The sequence below is a fragment of the Thunnus maccoyii genome, chromosome 17, assembly GCF_910596095.1.
Source record: "Thunnus maccoyii chromosome 17, fThuMac1.1, whole genome shotgun sequence".
NCBI lineage: Eukaryota > Metazoa > Chordata > Actinopteri > Scombriformes > Scombridae > Thunnus > Thunnus maccoyii.
This window is the reverse complement of record NC_056549.1, coordinates 13,438,806-13,457,518: the sequence shown is the minus strand read 5'-3', so window position 1 is coordinate 13,457,518 and position 18,713 is coordinate 13,438,806. Positions and strand designations below refer to the sequence as shown.

General features: G+C 40.1%; 2 protein-coding genes across 3 annotated transcripts in view; one reads left to right on the top strand and one right to left on the bottom strand.

Annotated features, from left to right (window-relative positions):
* nkain2 (sodium/potassium transporting ATPase interacting 2) overlaps positions 1-1,478 on the bottom strand; it is a 107,432-nt gene extending 105,954 nt beyond the window's left edge. Inside the window, exon 1 of the mRNA XM_042389555.1 lies at positions 1,407-1,478. Within this exon, the coding sequence (XP_042245489.1) occupies positions 1,407-1,460 (54 nt within the window). The 5' untranslated portion in view covers positions 1,461-1,478. The remainder of the gene's footprint in view (positions 1-1,406) is intronic.
* LOC121881823 overlaps positions 1,458-18,713 on the top strand; it is a 37,456-nt gene continuing 20,200 nt past the window's right edge. Inside the window, exons 1-2 of one of the 2 annotated variants that reach the window (XM_042389554.1) lie at positions 1,459-2,779; positions 2,876-3,012. In XM_042389554.1, coding sequence (XP_042245488.1) covers positions 2,731-2,779; positions 2,876-3,012 — 186 coding nt within the window. In that variant the 5' untranslated portion in view covers positions 1,459-2,730. Of the gene's footprint in view, positions 3,013-18,713 lie in introns of both variants that reach the window. The other variant, XM_042389553.1, reaches the window with a different exon arrangement.

The following is an 18,713-nucleotide window of genomic DNA, read 5'->3' as shown; positions in this document are numbered from 1 at the left end:
ATGTTCAGTACTGTAATGATGCTCCTTTGGTTTTACATGTCGCCAATGTGTGAGGAGCTTAATTTTACAACTGGGAAAAAGTGAAAGTCATGCACTTCACTCAAAATGTATCATGCAGTAGGTCTATTGCTTTAAGGTTAATTGAAGCTGCACTGATCAATATTGTTATAAATAACAATGGGTCAGCTGACTATGTGTAATGTGAGAAGGATCATTTGTAATGATGAACACACAGTGAATGATCACCTGACTCTACTGGGCACGCAACTTTACTGTTTTGATTCACTCCATCTGCTCTCATCAGCCTCGTTCCCGAGTGTTTTCAGCAAAAAGTTCTGATAAATTCACTGTGTGCAACCTGCCAAGTAGCAAATGTAAAAAAAATTGCAATGAGGTGGTGATTAGAGCGGAGCATTAAGCAGCTTAAGAGCCGGATTTTTTCCTCAGGAGTGGGTGGAGACAAAAAAACGAGCAAAAAGGGAGCGTGAACACTGGCCTGAAACACAACTCCAACTAAAGTTTCAGGTGAAAATATTAGCTCTTCTGAAAATGTCTCGTCCATATATAAGATCATTTACATTTGGCCATTTTTCTGTGGGAATAATTAATACACACCACTTGCCCAAAAGCTGCCTCGTAACAGTGCTATGATAAGTAGGATTTAACCTTTTAATATAAAGGTCTTACAAGACTGAACTGATAAGATCATTTGTGTTCTCTCCCCACACATCCTCACATATATGCACAAATACACACCTACAGAGCCTTCCCTCCCTCTCTGTTGTCTTGCCTGGCACCAGTTTCCATTGACACAGATGGCGATGGGAGAAAGAGAGATACAAAGAGAGACAGAGAGGGAACTGCAGCAGTTGATTCCATGAGTTTAGATCAGATCTATTCCCCCCCCTTTACTGCAGCCGTATATATTTTTTTCCCATAAATCACATGTACCTGCACCATACATCTATTCATCTGGCATCCATCCCTACTTTTCCTTCACTGCCTCCATTCATCACTCCTAGCTTCCATCTATCCATCAGTGCTCTAAAAGGAATCACAGTACAGTCTTGGAGCTCCCACCAACAGCCATTCATCCATTCACTCCGTCAATTTATCAATCTGTCCCTCAAACCATACCTTACATTGTATCATGACCTTTCACGCACCTATTAACTTCTGAAATGGGACCTTTCAGTCATCCATCTTTTGTCACACATCTATCCATCCATCCCTTGCTTTGTGTCTAGCAGTATAGAATCACATAGGTGAGGATGTGTCTTGTCTGATTCTCTGTCATGACTTTTTTTTCATTTAAAAGAAAAAAAGCTTTCTTTCTCCCCATTGATCAGTCCATTTAGTCCCCCTCCCACCCCTATTATAGGGTCAATAGTAATTGTGACACTTACCAGCTGCATGCCACAGATGAAGGCCAAGGTACATCTGCCACTGCAGCACCCCATGGTGTCCTCTTCCCCTCTCTCCAGTGGGCCACGTGGAGAAGAAGAACTCTGGGTAATTCCCAAATCTCCAGCTGGACCTTCAAATCCAAAAGCCCCCCCCTGAGGGCCGTCTGGCTGGCTGGCAGCCCAGGTAGAGGCACTCGCTGCTCAGCCTAAGAGAACAGAGCGCAGCCCCTGTACTCTATGGAGCTCAGGGGGATAAAAAGCTACTACTTCATTCAGATGGGGGGATTACTGACAGGTAAACAGCCTGAAACGTGGTCCCCTGGATTTCCAGCACCCAGGGGTCAGGGATGAAAGACAGAAGGTGGGCCTTGGGTATGATTCAACTTCTTGATGTATCCACGGGGCTTGGCTGCAGTTGAAGGCAGTTTGACAAATCAGGTGGTGTGGTGCATTTTTTTGATTGATTGGTCAGCACAAAAGCAGAATTAATCCCTATTTCTTAAAAAAAAAAATGTGGGTCTCTTAACACACATAAAACTACCTTTAAAAATGAAAGTAATCCCGCAATTCAACAAAGACTCTCCAGATATGTCCACACAGGATCCACTTGTCCAAACATCACCTGCTGGGCTACAAAGTCCGACCGACAATCACATCGATTAGTCGCATCCTTATCAACATTGAATACACACTGAATTAACGCGGTCCCGTACAGTAGCCACCAACACGATCACTGAAAGACTTAAAAAACAAGAGAGACGGTGAGATTAGATGGGTTATATTCCGCAGATTAAATGCTCTCTTGTTTAATAATCCGATTGAGCGCTACTTGGATATAGCTGCTTGAAACCACCTAATTTGTTTTAGGGTGGAGAAAACAAGTGAAAGTGGTCCCTGCCTGCTTTCATAGACGAGCTCCTCTCCTCTCAGGGGAAGTATCGGGCTTGTAGCGGCAACATCCTTTACTGTTCATTCACTGAAACAAAACACAGCGTTGATTATCTCCCAACACCGCGTTTGTAATCCAATATCTTCGGGGTTTTTTCTTTTTTTTTTTTTATACCCCCCTCGAAATGTGTCTTTTTCGCCACTCAGAAACTGGCAAGTAAAATTGTTGCTAGATAGGATGTTAGTGAAATGTCAACAGCCGCTGGAAGCTGGTTTCTGTGGCTAATAAGTCCTCCTCCTCCGGTTCATCTCCTCGTCAGCTCCACAACACACAACCGCCGTGTTGTCAGCCCCCCAGTCAGCCGTCGGTCGGTTCATTCACCGCCTCGTCCGTTACAACGAATAAATCTCTAAGCTACACCGAAAACAGAAAGGCATGTCCACATTTCGGATGGAGAGGGGACAGGCTGACATTTCAGGTCGAGGTAAGTCTCCAAACGTAACGTTTTACACAAGAAAAAGAAAAAAGAAAAATGGCGACATGAGCAAAATAACGTCTAAGTTTAGTTTTGTCGTCTCAGGGTTGTCTTCAAGGAGTGGGGAACGGGGAGACAATGGGAACCGGGATGGACCAACGGACCGAGAGAGACAGCCGAGAGGAGCGTCTCACGCCTGCCATCTGTCAAGTCAAACACCGGGAAACAACATGGCTGTTCCGGTAGGAAGGTTCAAAATAAAACCTGAGAGGAATGCCGAAGAAAACCAGCTCCTTCTTTTGAAAAGATGTATGTAGCTAGCTTAAATGTTTGTGGAGCAGCTAACATTAGGAGCTAACAGGCTCAACAGCTGATGTTGAAGCACCCTTTGTCTCCTAAATATCTTAATCAAGCAGTTAGGTAAGAAGTATTCAGATCTTTTATAAAGTACCAATATAGCAAAAATACTCCGTTACAAGTAAAAGTCCTGCATGAAAACTCCTACTTAAGTACATAACTATTAGCAGCAAAATGTAGTTAAAGTATTAAAGTAAAAATTATAGTTTGGTCCCTCTGACTCATATATTATTATATATGATATCATTAGATGTCATATATAATAATATATCCCCCTGGATTTGGAGAGAGTTGCTGCCCCAAGTGGAGGAGTTCAAGTATCTCGGGGTTTTCTTCACAATCAAGGATAAGATGGAGTGTGAGGCAGCATCAGCAGTAATGCGAGAATTGTACAGGACTGCTGTGGTGAAGAAAGAGATGAGCCAGAAGGCAAAGCTCTTAATTTACCAGTTGGTCTATGTCCCAACCCTCACCTATGGTCACAAGCTTTGGGTAGAGACTGAAAGAATGAGATCACAAGTACAAGCAGAAATGAATTTTCTCCGGAGAGTGTCTGGGTTCAGCCTTAGAGATAGGGTTGGGAGCTTGGAGAGTAGAGCCACTGCTCCTTTGCATTGAAAGGAGCCAGCAGAGGTGGTTTGGGCCTCCTGGACGCCTCCCTCTGGAGGTGTTCCAGGAAAGTCCAGCTGGTAGGAGACCCCAGGGCAGACCCAGAACACACTGGAAGGATTACATATCTCTCTTCTGGCCTCAGAACGCCTTGAGATGAACGCCTTGGGATCCCCCAGGAGGAGCTGGAGGGTGTTGCCAGGGTGAAGGATGTCTGGGTTTCCTTACTCAGTCTGATGCAACCACAACCCAGTCCCAGATAAGCAGCGGAAAATGTTTGGATGGATGGATGAATGGATCATTAGATTATTAATACTGAAGCATCAGTGTGTAAGCAGCATGTTACTGTTGTAGCTGCTGGAGGTGGAGCTAGTTTGAACTACTTGAACACAAATCTGTTTTCAGTTTTTGGACTTTTTCTCTAATCTTTGATTTTTGGTGAAATATTGGATCATTTGAACTTTAATTGAATTGAAACCATGTGAGAAGTTTAGCGGAAAAAATCAATATTTGGTGGAGCGGTTAACAACTCATAGATGTCTTAATTGTGACCCTGACAACACACTGCTTTTGTAAGACATCAAAAGCCAAAAAGATTGGAAACCACTGGTTTCATCTTTAACAGTGTCTTGTATTTTAAAAGCTTGTTATATTATCCATTGTGTCAAATCCTCATCTGAAAAGCAACTAAAGCTGTCAAATAAATTTAGTGAAGTAGAAAGTACAGTATTTCCCTGTGAAGTGAAAATATAAAGTAGCATCAAATGGAACTATTCAAGTAAAGTACCTCAAAATTGTACTCCAGTACATTTTCTTTGTTTTGGTTGCACTTAAAGGTGTTTGTATGATCAAATACCCAAGGATCCAAGCTTGCTATCAGAGCTGATCACATGGAGAGAAATGTGGTGTTTGGCTCAAGATGAAGTGTATTGAGTAAAGGGACGTAAGACATGCATTGGTATTTTCTCTTTAATCGGGTCTGTTTAGATTGGGTTGTTGTGGATTTAGTCTCTTTTTGGGAAAATTAACATATTCATTTCTGTTGAGGTATAAGTTTTCCATAGGTCAGCTTCAGATTGGTTGAAAAATTTTGGACCTATGAGTACTACACTGCACTTGCACCTCTGGTCCAAAACTGCCAAAACTGGTTAGACCCATGTGGGCTTGGATTGTGCACCAAGTTTGTATTGCACCTACAGTACCTGGAAATCATAAGCCATCTGTTTTTACACTAAATGCACCTCATCACTGCTTAAGCCTGCATAATTTGCATTTGTATAACATTTTCAGCCAAACTTTATCCATTAAATGCACAGCAAATAGGCTATATGACCCAAACATCTGGTAGCCTTAGTTATAAAACAGATGTAGTTTACACTGAGGGGTTGTATTTTTTCTTAAAATGTTTATTGTCTCTTGTTCATAATAACGTCTGGTCCCCGATGATGGTATTCATGTAGAAATGGAGCATATATCTTTGCCTGCTTTGCTTTGTTAATGTTCAGTATTGATATGTCTAAGAGGGCAAATGTTGAGCAGGCATCAGGAAACACAAAGCAGCATGCCAGGCTTATTATCTCTATTCATTTTATAGTTCTCGTCTCATTACTTATTTCAAACTGACCTCGAAATAGCTCACTCTTTGGGCTGTTTTATGCTTTTATCTTGAAGGCAGACGTGCCTTACTTCCATGCTAGTCGCAGCTGCCTCTGGCTGACTTGATGAGGCTGATGTTCCGCTCGGCAGGGGAGCGGCGGGGCTCCTTTCACTCAATGAGACACACAAACAGCCAGAGAAGTGGCTTTGGTCGGTGTGCAGCTGCTCAAGAACATGGCCTTCGACCATTATAATGTCTCTCTCTCTTTCTCTCTCTCTCTCTCAGTGGGGAGTCCTTTCTGAGTTGTCAGGATAGTCATTTTATCCTCATTTCTCATTCACTTAATTGAAGGCTGAAAGGTTTCCTGATAACCTGCTATTAAGGCTGAATATTTAAAAAAAGGACAGGGTGTTTAAAATTTTGATTTGGCATTGCTCACAACTATCCATCATGGAAAGAGCCTTAGGTTAACACTTCACAGAGTGATTGTCTCATTTATGAATGACACTTAATTTTCGCTCGGCGGCTCTATGTTATTCCCACATGTGGCTGTAGTTAAGCAAAGGCATCACAAATTAAACAGGCAAGTGCTCCTGAAAACAAGTAGTTTCCCCCTAATTAAAGGTGGGGGTGTGTGTATGTGTGTGTGTGTCGTGGGGTCACTTGTGCCACTCCTGTAAAGCGGCCGGCAGTTTAAACAGACACAGGGGTGTAGAGGCTATCACTGCTTTAGCTATACAATATAATGGCCTGCTTTCCCCTCACCATCAATCTCTGTCACAGTCCACCCCTCCCACACACACCCAGGAAAACAACACACACATTCAGATGCACACACGGCGACTTGCACTCGCATGCACAAACAAATGCACACACACACACACACACACACACACACGTTGGAACCACACGCAGTGCGACAGGAGTTTAATTATGCCGCTAATCTTGAGTGACAGTGGTATGTATAATGACTGATTCCCCAAGGCCATGTGTCAAAGCATCCACCCATTCACCCATCCATCCCTTCTTCTATTTATCATCTTACCTACTTAGTCATCCATCCATCCACCCATATTTCCACTCAACGTCGCCCTTTTTTATCTTCAACATCCCTCAACCTCTCTTTTCATATCATTCCCTTCTCTTCTTCTTCTCTTTCATCATTTACGTGCCCTCTCTAATTATTCAGCCTCCCTAATTTTCCCTTTCTCGCACATCATCTGCTCTTTTGCAAGGGTTACTGAACAGGCCAACTGGGTCCATGCCCAGGGGTCTCTGACCACTGGGATCTTGGCCTCGGTTCACCTGAAGGTTAGGCCCCTGGTGGTTAAAGGTTTATTGGTGCAGAGGTGAATATCAGCACCTCTCAGCTGTGTGTGTGTGTTTCCGAAAACCTGAGTGAAAAAGCTATAACAGCACACAATATGAAATGAGCAGTACTGAAACTGTTCATGGATGAATGAATTAGCCAAGAGACAGAAAATGAATCAGCAAAAAATTTTGGTCATTGATTAAGTGTTGAGGATTTTTTATGCAACAATGACAAAAATGGACCGATTCCAAAAGATGGAAGAAGATTTCAATTTGTGTCTGAGTACTTTAAGGGCTTCTCATCCATGGTGTCTTAAAAAGTTAAAACTGTTTAAATTACATATATAATAATACATATTCTTTGCCATGTTTTATGGTCATTAGACTGTGTTTGGCCACAAAATAGGAAGATTTTTGAAACTGATCAGTTTAGGCTTTATGGGTACTTTACGTGTCATCTCACCTCTTAAACCACCCACGCACTTTCATGTTTCCATTCATTCATCCATCCATCAATAAATACTGTAAGTGTCCCTTGCGTAAAAGTGGTCATTTTGAATCCAGAAGATTGAATTAAACTGGACAGTGAAAAGTAAGACAAGAAAAGAAGGAGGAAAGCAAAGACACACACATTTGAAAGAAAAGAGAACAAAGAGGCATAATTGACTGCATGTTATATTGATGTATTCACAATTTTTATCTTTCAATCTGATTATGATGCATGTATGCTTTCCAAACATATGCCGCTTTCCTGTCATGTCAATAAAGCATATTTTGACTGACAGAGAAAGTGACAGAGAGAGAGAGAAAGGCTACACTTTCTTCCAGATAGTGAGATAGTATGTCTTTATTACTTTATCTGCCTGGACCAGATGTCACCAGATGCCTGCTGCTGCCAGCCTATCTCAGCCCACACACACACACACACACACACGCACACACATACACACACATACACACAAAGGAAACACAGACCTTCTGCCACTCTGACATGCTATACCTCCTATACCTTGTCCTATCTGAAAACAATCTAACTACACAGCCAGGTAGTGAAAATAGCCTATATGAAGGTGGAATATGTGACTGAAGAGTCATATCTACTGTTTACACCTCATGAAATTGAGGACAGACAGACTTTAAATACAATTTGACATAGGCAGAGAGATAAGAGACAGAGGGAGAAAGCAAAATGACAGAGAGAGTAAAGACAATAGAGAGGGTAAGCAGGGAAGGAGAACTTCTGTGCTGAGTGGTTTGGTGTAAAAATAGAAAAGAAAACAGATCAAAGCAACAACAAAAAAAAAAAGCATAAAAGTACATACTGAGTTATGTTTAAGTGAGTAAGGAGTCTGCACACAACTGCAGTAAACACATTTTGTTTTTATCAAGAAAATGTTTTTGCATCAGTTGAATAGTGATGAAAATAGATATCTAATAACATAATTGCTCTTATTTGACTTATATTACTACTAGTGAAAGGGTCAATGGTGCATCCTGTGGCCACTTAAATATACCAACCAGTCCCTCTCCAATTCACCAGTGCTCTCCAGAGTGGAAAACCATTTCTCTATAAGAAAAGGACTGCCTTATGTGTGGAGAAAAAAAAAAGAGTATTTAAGTGGAATATCCTGCTGACTGGCCGATTGTGGTGTGACAGCATAACTCCAGGCTACTCTTGCCTTTTCGTAAGCAGTGTAATACTTGAGCACAAATCAACTTAGCTGAGAGTAGAATTACTGATTGTAGAATGTGCTCCGAGAAAAGTACCAAGTACATTGAAAAGGCTAATCAGTTCAAGTTACAAGGCTACTTGCCTCTGGCTTTCCATCACTGATAGATTTACTTTCATGTTCATGACTTGCACCCATTATCAGACACGGGTAATCATGGAAAAGAATACAGAGAAATGAGAAATGTGTCATTTTTGTTTCATTTTCGTCAGTTCATACAGGTAATTCAGAGCTAAAATCAAAAGTGTTTAGGCAGATAGAGAACATTTTTCAGGATATTTTAATGACTTTTATGTATTTTCAGAGGGCATTTGTAAGGCTGAGAAAGCACCGTTAAGGATGTTAAGGAGTCTGGTGGAAAGCGTCATTGTTTGGTGAAAGCTGCACCGTTTGCAGCGCAGTGTCAGCCAGATAAAGAAAGAGATGTCAGACGAAGCAGGAAGATACAGACACCTGTCACCATCCGGGATGTAAAGGTGGAGATGGCACAGACTCACACATTTTTGTAGGTTCATATCAACAGTATGGAAAGATCTGATGACATAAATTCACTAAAAAAGACAGATGAGTCACACTGTGGAGTAGTCACTGTCTTAAATTGTTAGACTATTTTAATTCATTAAAATTTCGCTGAGCTCAGTCCACTGTGGAGCTGGTGGCCGAAGGGAGGATGGAGTTCAAACTGAGCAACATCTTGGATAATATTTCCTAATCTTTTGATGTGCTTGTGCAGCAAGAGAGCAGCTTTTAGCTGTTGGCTCAGCACCTCCGAGGTGTCTCATGCAGACACTCGGTTTCCAGCATCAGAGTCTTCTTTCTAACAGTCACGGCACTGACAGCAGCCAGCATCGTAAGAATTCCTCTTGCATCCCAACACAGTGTACAAAGGCCAGGATGTTGTCAAACATGAAATCCACTCGGTAAGTGGCGGCTCTGTTGATGCCGAAACCCGAATCACTGCAGATGTGATTTCAAACTGTGGCTGTAATGAATTCAAAAGTGTATTCATCACAGCTTTTATTCACCATGCACAAATGTAAAATAGTCACAGTTAACAGTAAATGAGATGTTTTTTTAACAGAGGATTTTCAATGTCATCCATGGAATGTTTTACAAGGTTAAACAAAACCCTTCTAGTCTGAAAAAAAGTTTAAAAAAAAAACACTCAAACATTTTCATTTTTGTGCCTGCGCATTTTAAAAAACTTCACAATAGCTTTTGCATCTAGATGACACATGCTTAACCTGTAAAGAACTTCGAAGTCACTGCACAATCACATTAACTGGAGTCACGGTTTCCGTACAATCATTTATCAGCTCTGACTACATGTAAAAAGTCGTCCTTGAAATAGACAATTGTATCTCCTTTTAATCACAGTATAGTACCAAAAATGATTGAACTCTCCTTTTTTTGTGCAGTGCAGAAAACACTGAAGTTTCAAAGAGATATGTTGTGCTTGAAGGAACTTGAAGGAATTTGGATGCACTGAGGAGAACAGTTGGTGCCACTCATTAGTCAGACTGACATGTTGATTGATCTCTGAGATCAATTTCCTTGACAAACGCAGAAAAAATTGAATGTAATGGTTAGGTGCCGGTTGTGACTGAAATATCTTGCAATATTAAGCAATATTTTCTTAATTAATCCAAAAGACAGGATTTTTTTTCTTCCCATTTTTGATTTCCACACTTGAAATAGTGATTCTCTCTGACAATTAGCATTAATACACTCTTCAAGCACGAGTGATCCAACTGCCAAAATGTCTTTTTCCACAATAATTATTACACTATAAGGTGATTAACATAAACTAGATGCATATACTAGACTTGTTGTACAACCGTGACAAAGAGACATTTTTTCTTTCTCTTTCCAGGAACCCAAGAAGTTATTTGTTTTTCCTTTGACTTTACAAATAATGCAGAGTGAAATTATTTAGTCCACTCACATACCAGCCTTCAGCATTTTATTCAGTTTACCTTGTACTGCGAAGACAAGGAAATACAACAGCAACACAACCCGACCAGGAGTGTTAAACACAACTAGAAGGTGTCCTTTATAAATCCATTTTAATTTCCACACAGAATAAATTTCGGCTTCTCAGTAAATATACTAGTAAAACCTGGGTCTGTTGAATGCTTCTACAGGTTACCATGCAAATACAAAGGCAGCGGCAGAGTGTGTTTTTTTATTCATCTGCTGTGTGGAAATAGACATTTATGCCATGAATCACACAGTAATTCAGTTTGATTTGTGCCTCTTGTCTGAGGAAGCGCTTTTCCTTCTTAATAGGCTGCCCTCAAGTGTGTGTGTTTGCGTGTGTGCAAGTGCTCATGAGGAGTGCATGTATTCAGTCATGTGCGTGTGTGTGTGTGTGTGTGTGCCTGGAGGGAGAATAGGAAGTGCTATTAGACCTGGATATTGCAGCAGTAGCTCATGGGAGCTCAATACAATTCAATCATTCATAGTCATTGTTATCAAGAGCGGAGTCTAAATGTATAATGTAAATCACAACAAGCTTTAAGTCCCATTATCAAATCCAGCCCTGGGTCACTTTCTATCCAATATATTTAAATTTGCAGTTTTTGCATTTTATTAATCATTTTCAATCATTCTTACGTCCACATTTGTTACCTACTGTATGTCTTTAAAGAATGCTGGAGTATTTTTTTCTGGGTTAGTTCTCCTATGAATACAGAATAACTGCCAAATCATCCCCGAATGGATGTTACTTTACTTGAATGAATCACAGGTTAATTTCACCTTTTAGGAGTTTCCCCCTCTGGGAAAACGATTACATCCTTAATAGTCTGAAAGTGTTCATGTGTTTGTGTTTGCCAGTGGACACATGCACCCTTTACTATAATATGTTTAAACAAATGTCCATGTCTTAAAGGGTACATTCAACCAAATAACAGAAAAACACATTTTCCCTCTCACTCCTAGTGGTATCTACCTATACAGATAGATTTTTTTTTTTTTTGGTCTAATTTTGAGAAAGACCCTGTGAGATTTCTGCTTCATTTGTCAAGGTTTTGAGATATTGGTCTCTGTAATTTATGCTGCCACCACAAAAAATGGTGAATGGTGAATGAATTTAATTTGTGCTGCTCAGAACATTTAAAAAAAAATCAGTAGCAGAAAGTCTTTCTAGATTTCTCATAATCTTCTGAACACCATTTTTATAGGGGCTATTTCTTTAGTGGTGGTTGTTCCCATGAAAACTGTTCATATTGTGGTGTGCTGATTACAGGGGTGGGCAGGTTGAGTCCTAACGTGTCAATACTACTGATACTATGTAAATCTTCTTTGCCAGTAGGATCAATACCAAAAGACATGGCTCCACCTCATGTTAGATCACATTGTGGGAGCTTGAACACTCGTCTTATAGTGCTGCACTGTTCTGCTTCCCTGCTGCTGTTGTGTGAACGCACACAGAGATCTCCTCATTAGCTCAGAAAATTCACACAATAATCATTTGTTATTTAGCATTAAAACGTGTCTCATGTTTTAACATGCATGAGATTAAGAACTTAACAGAGAATAGTAAAACAAATGCCTACTGTTTGTCAAATTATTTAGTGGTAATTCAAATATATTCAGAAGTAGCCTATAAATTATGCACTCACCTCATGAATCATGACACGTTTCTCTCATCTATATGATATTACATTAGCTGCTTTTAATAATAAAAGTATTGATATCACTACTGAATCAATTTTCCTGGCCCTGATATTACTTGGTATTGAATCGAAACAAAATTTAGTAGTATTGCCCATCCTTTATGGATTAGTAAGACATTGTTTTGGGAAATAAAGGTTACTGTGGAAGATTTTAAAATGTATTTTTTTCAACCTTTTGATCGACACAAACACAATTGCATTTAGAGCGAGCAGAAATTGACCAATGTCTCAAAACTTGGACAAACAAAGCAAAGTAAGACAAAACTATCTGCATGGTTAGATATCAATAGAGGAAAGTGAAAAATATGTTTTATTGTTATGTAATGAACTAAACCTTTAATATTCTTTGTATTAATTAGAAATGAGCTGTGTGAGTCTCTGCATGCCTATATGTTTTTGTGCCCAGTCTGGGGTCTGTGCTATGAGGCTTAGACAGATGATATTCTTAGTATAATCAATATAAAGTAAACTGTGTCAGAGTATTTCCAAAGTTAGTGAAATGGAGCGGGACATTTACAACCCCTGTCTTTAATGATGTAATGAAAAAGTCCAGACAGGGTGTAAGAAGACGGAGAGAACAAAGTGATTGGAGCAAAGAAAAGGCTGAGCAACAGAGAGAGCAGAGAGGACAGTGGACTGAGATGAGAAAGATATGGAGGCAAGAGATGGACTGATAAACCAGACAGAGTGAGATGAGAGAGAGGGGACAAATTAATAAACTTTGCAGCAGTTTGAGAAGAAAGGGCGACAGAAGAAAACAATTAAGAGTACATAGAGGTGCTTTACGACAGCGTAGAGAAGGCAGATGAGCAAAGGACAGACAGAGAGGAGGAGTAGGGTAGGGATAAAGATATAGAGGGAGAAAGAGATGTAGAAAAGAGGATATTGATTGGTTAAAAATGCATGAGGTGTCTGGTGCGCAGCTCCTCATTTCTAATGGCTTCTGACCAGACAGTCTGAAGCTGAAACATTCATCTCCCTGAATAACTGTTTTTAATTGTGATTTTTATATCATTTGCTCTACTGAGTACGCCAGTGAGTTGTTCAGTATCTAATACAGACACTCAGTGAATAAATCGGTTATTAACTTTTTAATAAATATAAATCACTATTTCAATCAAATACCGGCATTGAATATTTGAAGTACTGTAACCTTTAAATACCCGTGTGATGAGAAGGTGGTTCAAAATGTCAACTCCATGTTTACCTACTGTCTGTGTGGCTGTAAAAGCACTGAAACAGAAGCTGGAAACAGAAGAGGTGAGGCGGGTGATGTGTAATTTCTAAAGTAAAGATGTATGTCTGTCCCATCCAGCCGAGAGCTCTGTCCACAAATAGAACCAACACTGACACTGACGGATAGATTGGTCTGTCGTCCTCACAGGCATCCAGTCAGTAAATCGGTTCTTGGATCAGATCCTTTACTTCATTCTCTCGTGGCGGTTTCTGCTTTTTCTCAGTGGCTTTGTTTTTAATCAGCTTAATGTCACTGACATTTATCAGCTTTGGTGGAATTGTCTGTCTCTTTTTTTATTTCCTATGACAAATGTTTCACTTTTTTTTTCTTTTTTTGTCTCTGCAACTTTGTTTAAACAAGACTAAGTGAACAGCCACACTAGTAGCTCTGTGAGGCTGCACTTAGGCACAGCCACGCTTTGGTTTAAATGCTAATGACGGCACGCTAACATGATCACAATGACAACGCTAACATGCTGCTGTTTAATAGTAATTTGCATGTTCACCAGCTCAGTTTAGCATGTAAGCATGCTAACAATTGCTAATTAGCGCTAAGCACAAAGTGCAGCTGAGGCTGATGGGAATGTCTTGTTTTTGCAGGTATTTGGTCCCTAACGTAAGTATTCACCAAAGTCAGTATAGTTCATCCTTTGGGGACCTTTAATGTCTGAATGCATAGAAAATATTGTTAAAATGATGATGCAAATTCTGCTTAATATTCACTTATTCATTATATGTATTATTAGTCCCTGAGCTCTAATTGTTATTCCTGACTGTGACTTTAATTTGCACTTTCTCCCTGCTCTCTGCTGTCTTTCCATCTGTCTGGTCCTGCCTCTGCCAGTACTGTGTTTGACTGTGCACGTGCACGTGTGTGCATGTGTATGTACAGTATAATTAGCAGTAGGTTTTCAGGTCTGTGAACGTGTATCAAGACACAGCATGGTTTTGTGTCTGTGGCCAGCAAGTGCCAGTATGACGGAAAGAATCGCACGCCCAGCAGATCAGAGTTAAGATGAGAGGACTTTCACTTCCTGGCCAAGCCACACAGCCAAATTTACCTCAGAAGCTCACAGGCCATCCAGGTACTTGTTGGTTACATCCACCTGGCGTCCCTTTCCATCTGACTGTTTCCTGTGAAGGGTTGTTCGTTTGTACACAGCCAACTAGGTTTGTTGAGGCTGGCATGGACAACACAGTGAAGAGCCAACACAAATGTAAAACAGGCTTTAGAGGTTTGGGTGACCAGGTTTTTTTGGAATTAAATGTTTACATAATGCTTTACTGCCTGATAAAATAAAAAACATCAAAATCAAATAAAACCTGACTAATAAATCAGGTTATTTTGGTTAAATTAAACATAAAATGTAATGAAATATAACATGTTTTATTACATTACATTAATTTGTCAGACGCTTCAGAGCTATTCTATTATACAAAATGTGATATGTAACTTTAAAAAGAATAGATTATAACATTGGCTTTAAAAAACCCAAAAGTAAAACAAAAAATAACACTAAAACTGGGTCGAAACAACGCTTTGTCTTGAGTTCTTTTGTTCTTTGACCCAGTAATTTTTAGTGTGTAAAATTAGTATCTCTTCTGTTCTATTCTATTCTATTCTATTCTATTCTATTTTATTCTATTCTATTCTACACCATGCCATGCTAACATATTGTCACTCCAAGACAGATATAATAAGCCCCAGGCCCGTTGGATTTAGCAGCTTTCGTGCTAATACACACATCAACTCCACTGTTTGACATAATTATCTGAAACAGCAAGAAATTTTTCCTGGCCAGCACACTCGGCCTACAAACAGCGTATGTGTGTGTGTGTGTGTCTTATCCCATCAGTAGTATAGCTTTGGGCTGGTTTACATTTGCATAATGAAGTCAATAACACTGGCCTCCTGGGAGGGAGCATGGTGACATTATTACTAATTTAATAAGAAGAGCTGAGATTGTGTGTGTGTGTGTGTGTGTGTGTGTATGTGTGTGTGTTTGGGGAGGGAGGGAAACAAAGATGGAGAGGGACATGGTGAAGTAGAGTGAGATCAAGATAGATAGATGCAAGAGGTGAAAAGAGAAAGAAAGAAAGGGGTTTCAGGGGCAGAAGAGAAGTGTAACTGGAACAGGTTGGATAAAGTAAAAGAAAGGACAGAAAAGGTGAACAGCAGAGTAAGAAGGAGGGAGATAGGGAGGACCAAGAGGTGAGGGTGAAAGGAGGACATAAAGTTAGATAGACAGAAAAGTGTGGAGGGAGAATGGAAGAAATGAGAGAAAGGAAGAAAAGGGGGGGGAAGGGTGCGAGAGAGGGAAAAGCAGAAAAAGATAAAGCACATGTGGGTAGGTGAAGAAGTCAGAAAGCGAGAGGCAAGTGTTACCGAGAGACAGAGATGTATGGTTGATGTGTTCTTTACTTCTGTTTTAATCACTAACTCTGTGTCCTCGCTGTCCTCTGCTGGTTAAAGGCCTACAGCAGTGTGCGAAACAGTCAAAAACAGGTAGCTGTGGATCCACAGCAGCATTACTAACACAACACACAGTGGATGAGCCTCCTAAACAAAACTGTCATTTAAATCCATGCAGAAATTATGCCTTTTATAGCTCACTCAATGCCAAGTAAAGACAATATAAAAATGTATTTTCCATCAGCATCTCATTTACTGTGAGTGAGACTTCATTGTGTACCTCCAGGCTGCCACATACTCTTGAAGAATCCCATTGGATAATGAACGACATACCTGTCCATTATTCTCATTTTACTGTTAAAGGGGATACGGTGTGCACATTTCTGGGGCTCTACTGGAATATCTTCAAAAAACTCTGTATTTAAGTATACTGGCTCTTTATTTTTCTTTTCTCATTCTTTCTCATGATGGAAATGAAAGCTTCTCAAATACATCTGTACATGTTTGAGCCGCAATCCAATCTGAAAATATATGAGTGACCTTGGCAACAAAAACTACAGAAGGCATGTCTGTTTCTGGGCATGTGTGAACAATCTGACATCATAATGAGGAGGAAGTAGAGATAACATTTCAAAGAAGGCATTCAGAGCAGGCTGAAGCCCTGGCCTTTGACTCGCAGGCAGCATTTCTACATACACTCACCTCACCAAGTTTTGGACATTTGACCATGTTTAACACAGACATCCAGCATCACAACAGTATAAAAATAAAAGAAAATCACAAAAAGCATGTTATGTCTCCTTTAAGAAAAATGGCTGAAAATTTATGCTCAAAATATACTTATTGCTTCTACTGTCTTCAGTGGACACATTTCTAGTATCGTTTGACTTGAGATGTTCACAATACATCTCTTTCAAAGCAGACATTTTAACTTGTTATAGCAGGAAGCACAGGTGTAACTAAAAACAATTACGATGGTGTGATCAAATGTAACAGACACACACAGGTGTTTTCACTTATTCTAGTTAACTGCACAGGTAGACGTTGGGCAGAGTTATGCTGGTGGTCAGCGAACTTCAAGAACCAATATGAATGTGATAAAGGTGTAACGTCTCCCACTCTAACAGGTACAACAAAGCTAATAGGAAGGTCAGACAGATGTCTGTACACACTACTTCGATGAGTTGTAATCAGGCAAAAAAGAGAAAAAAAACTGTGTGGGTGGAACATGGGTGTATGGAGCCAAGTTTTCCAGTAAGCCATGGCAGTGAGCCAGCATGCACAATACCAGGACGATGAAACTAGCTTAAGTAAATGGAATGCAGCCGATATTAAAGTGACATGACATGTCAAAATATCTGCCGAGAAAAAGGCCAAAATGGGAAATTTATAAGTGCTAGATATGAAAGGCAAACCAAACACTGAAAATGTGATCTTTTAGTAAATAATACATCATTAATGGATAATACCTTTGTAATCTTGTCTGAGAAATATTAGCTGATTAAACATTTGTACATGCAGCAGTGAACTTTTTTATATACATATATTCTGTATATACAGTACTGCCATAATGCCATGAATAGTTTTTATTATCAGTTAACTTCACACAAAGTTCAGTAAACAAAAGAAACTTAAATGAAATCACTATTTGGTGCATGGGACCACGCATTGCCTTTTAAAACAGCTCCAGTTCTCCTTGGTACGCTGGCACACAGTTTTTCAAAGTACTTGGCTGGTAGGTTGTTCCAAGCATCTTGGAGAACTTGCCACAGTTCGTCTGTGGATTTCGGCGTCTCAGTTGCTTCTGTCTCTTCATGTAATCCCAGACTGACTCTATGATGTTGAGATCAGGGCTCTGTGGGGGCCATACCATCTGTTGCAGGACTCTTTGTTGTCAAAGATAGTTATTTATGACTCTGGCTGAATGTTTAGGGTCGTTGTGATGCTGCGGAATACATTTTGAACCAATTAGAGGCCTCCCTGATGAAACTGCATTATGGATAAGAATCTTAACATCAAAAGTGCCTGAAACTCTTGCACAGTACTGTATGTCTTTTGCATTTTTGCCTTTATTGGATAGTTTGAAAGACACAAACAGGAAATATAGGGCGCTAGAGGGTTATCACGTGCAGCAAAGGTCCCTGGCCAGAATTGAGCCACATGTTGTGCCACCAAGACGTGCAAAACAGGTAACAGATTTAAACATGGTCACATTTGGACATTGCCAACATCATCAGAAAGACTGTTCCGAGCATGTGTGGTGCCAAAATGCCCCTTCCTCATGTTTTGTGTTGATCCTAGGAACAGTGGTCCATGTCAGACAACCTATAGTGTTTTATCTAAAGGGTTCACACAGAGAAAGCATGTGAAGGTTTGTAGATGTAGCAGCGTTTTAAAATCAATTCTCTGACTTACTGATGACCAACAAAAAGCTTTTATTCAACTCAGACGTTTGGACATACAGCAACAGTAATTGGAGTCTTACAGGTATAAGTTGAGGTCATACCAATAGTCAAACATATGTACAAAGACTTGTGTATGTGAAACTCTGTTTTCTCAAATGTCATCTTAATGTGAGTGATGTGGTCCTACATGGACACAAAATGTTCTGTATTTGTGTTTTTGTCAAACCACAACCACACAGTACTGATGAAGCAGATTTTAACTGTAAATTAATATTAACTAAGTATATTTTTGTTTATGTTTAATGTTGGCAAGAAAGCTTGACATTGCTGAAAGGCTTGAAGTAAGTAGGAAGTCAGAGTGAAGCACATTCCTGACAGGACCATTGAGGAGATGAAGTTAGAGTGTAGTTAGGAAGTTTCAGTTATACAATTCAGAGCCTCGAGGGTTTGAGTCTGCATGAGAGGTGAAGCGGTGCTGGATGTGTGACAGTTCATCTTGAGGGCGTTGGAGCGTTTTCTCTGTTCTTATTCAGCTCCAGCTGGGCGTCCCGGCAGCCACAGGTGCGTGCTTTTCCACTGTCCAAGGTGCTGAACAGGCATCAGCA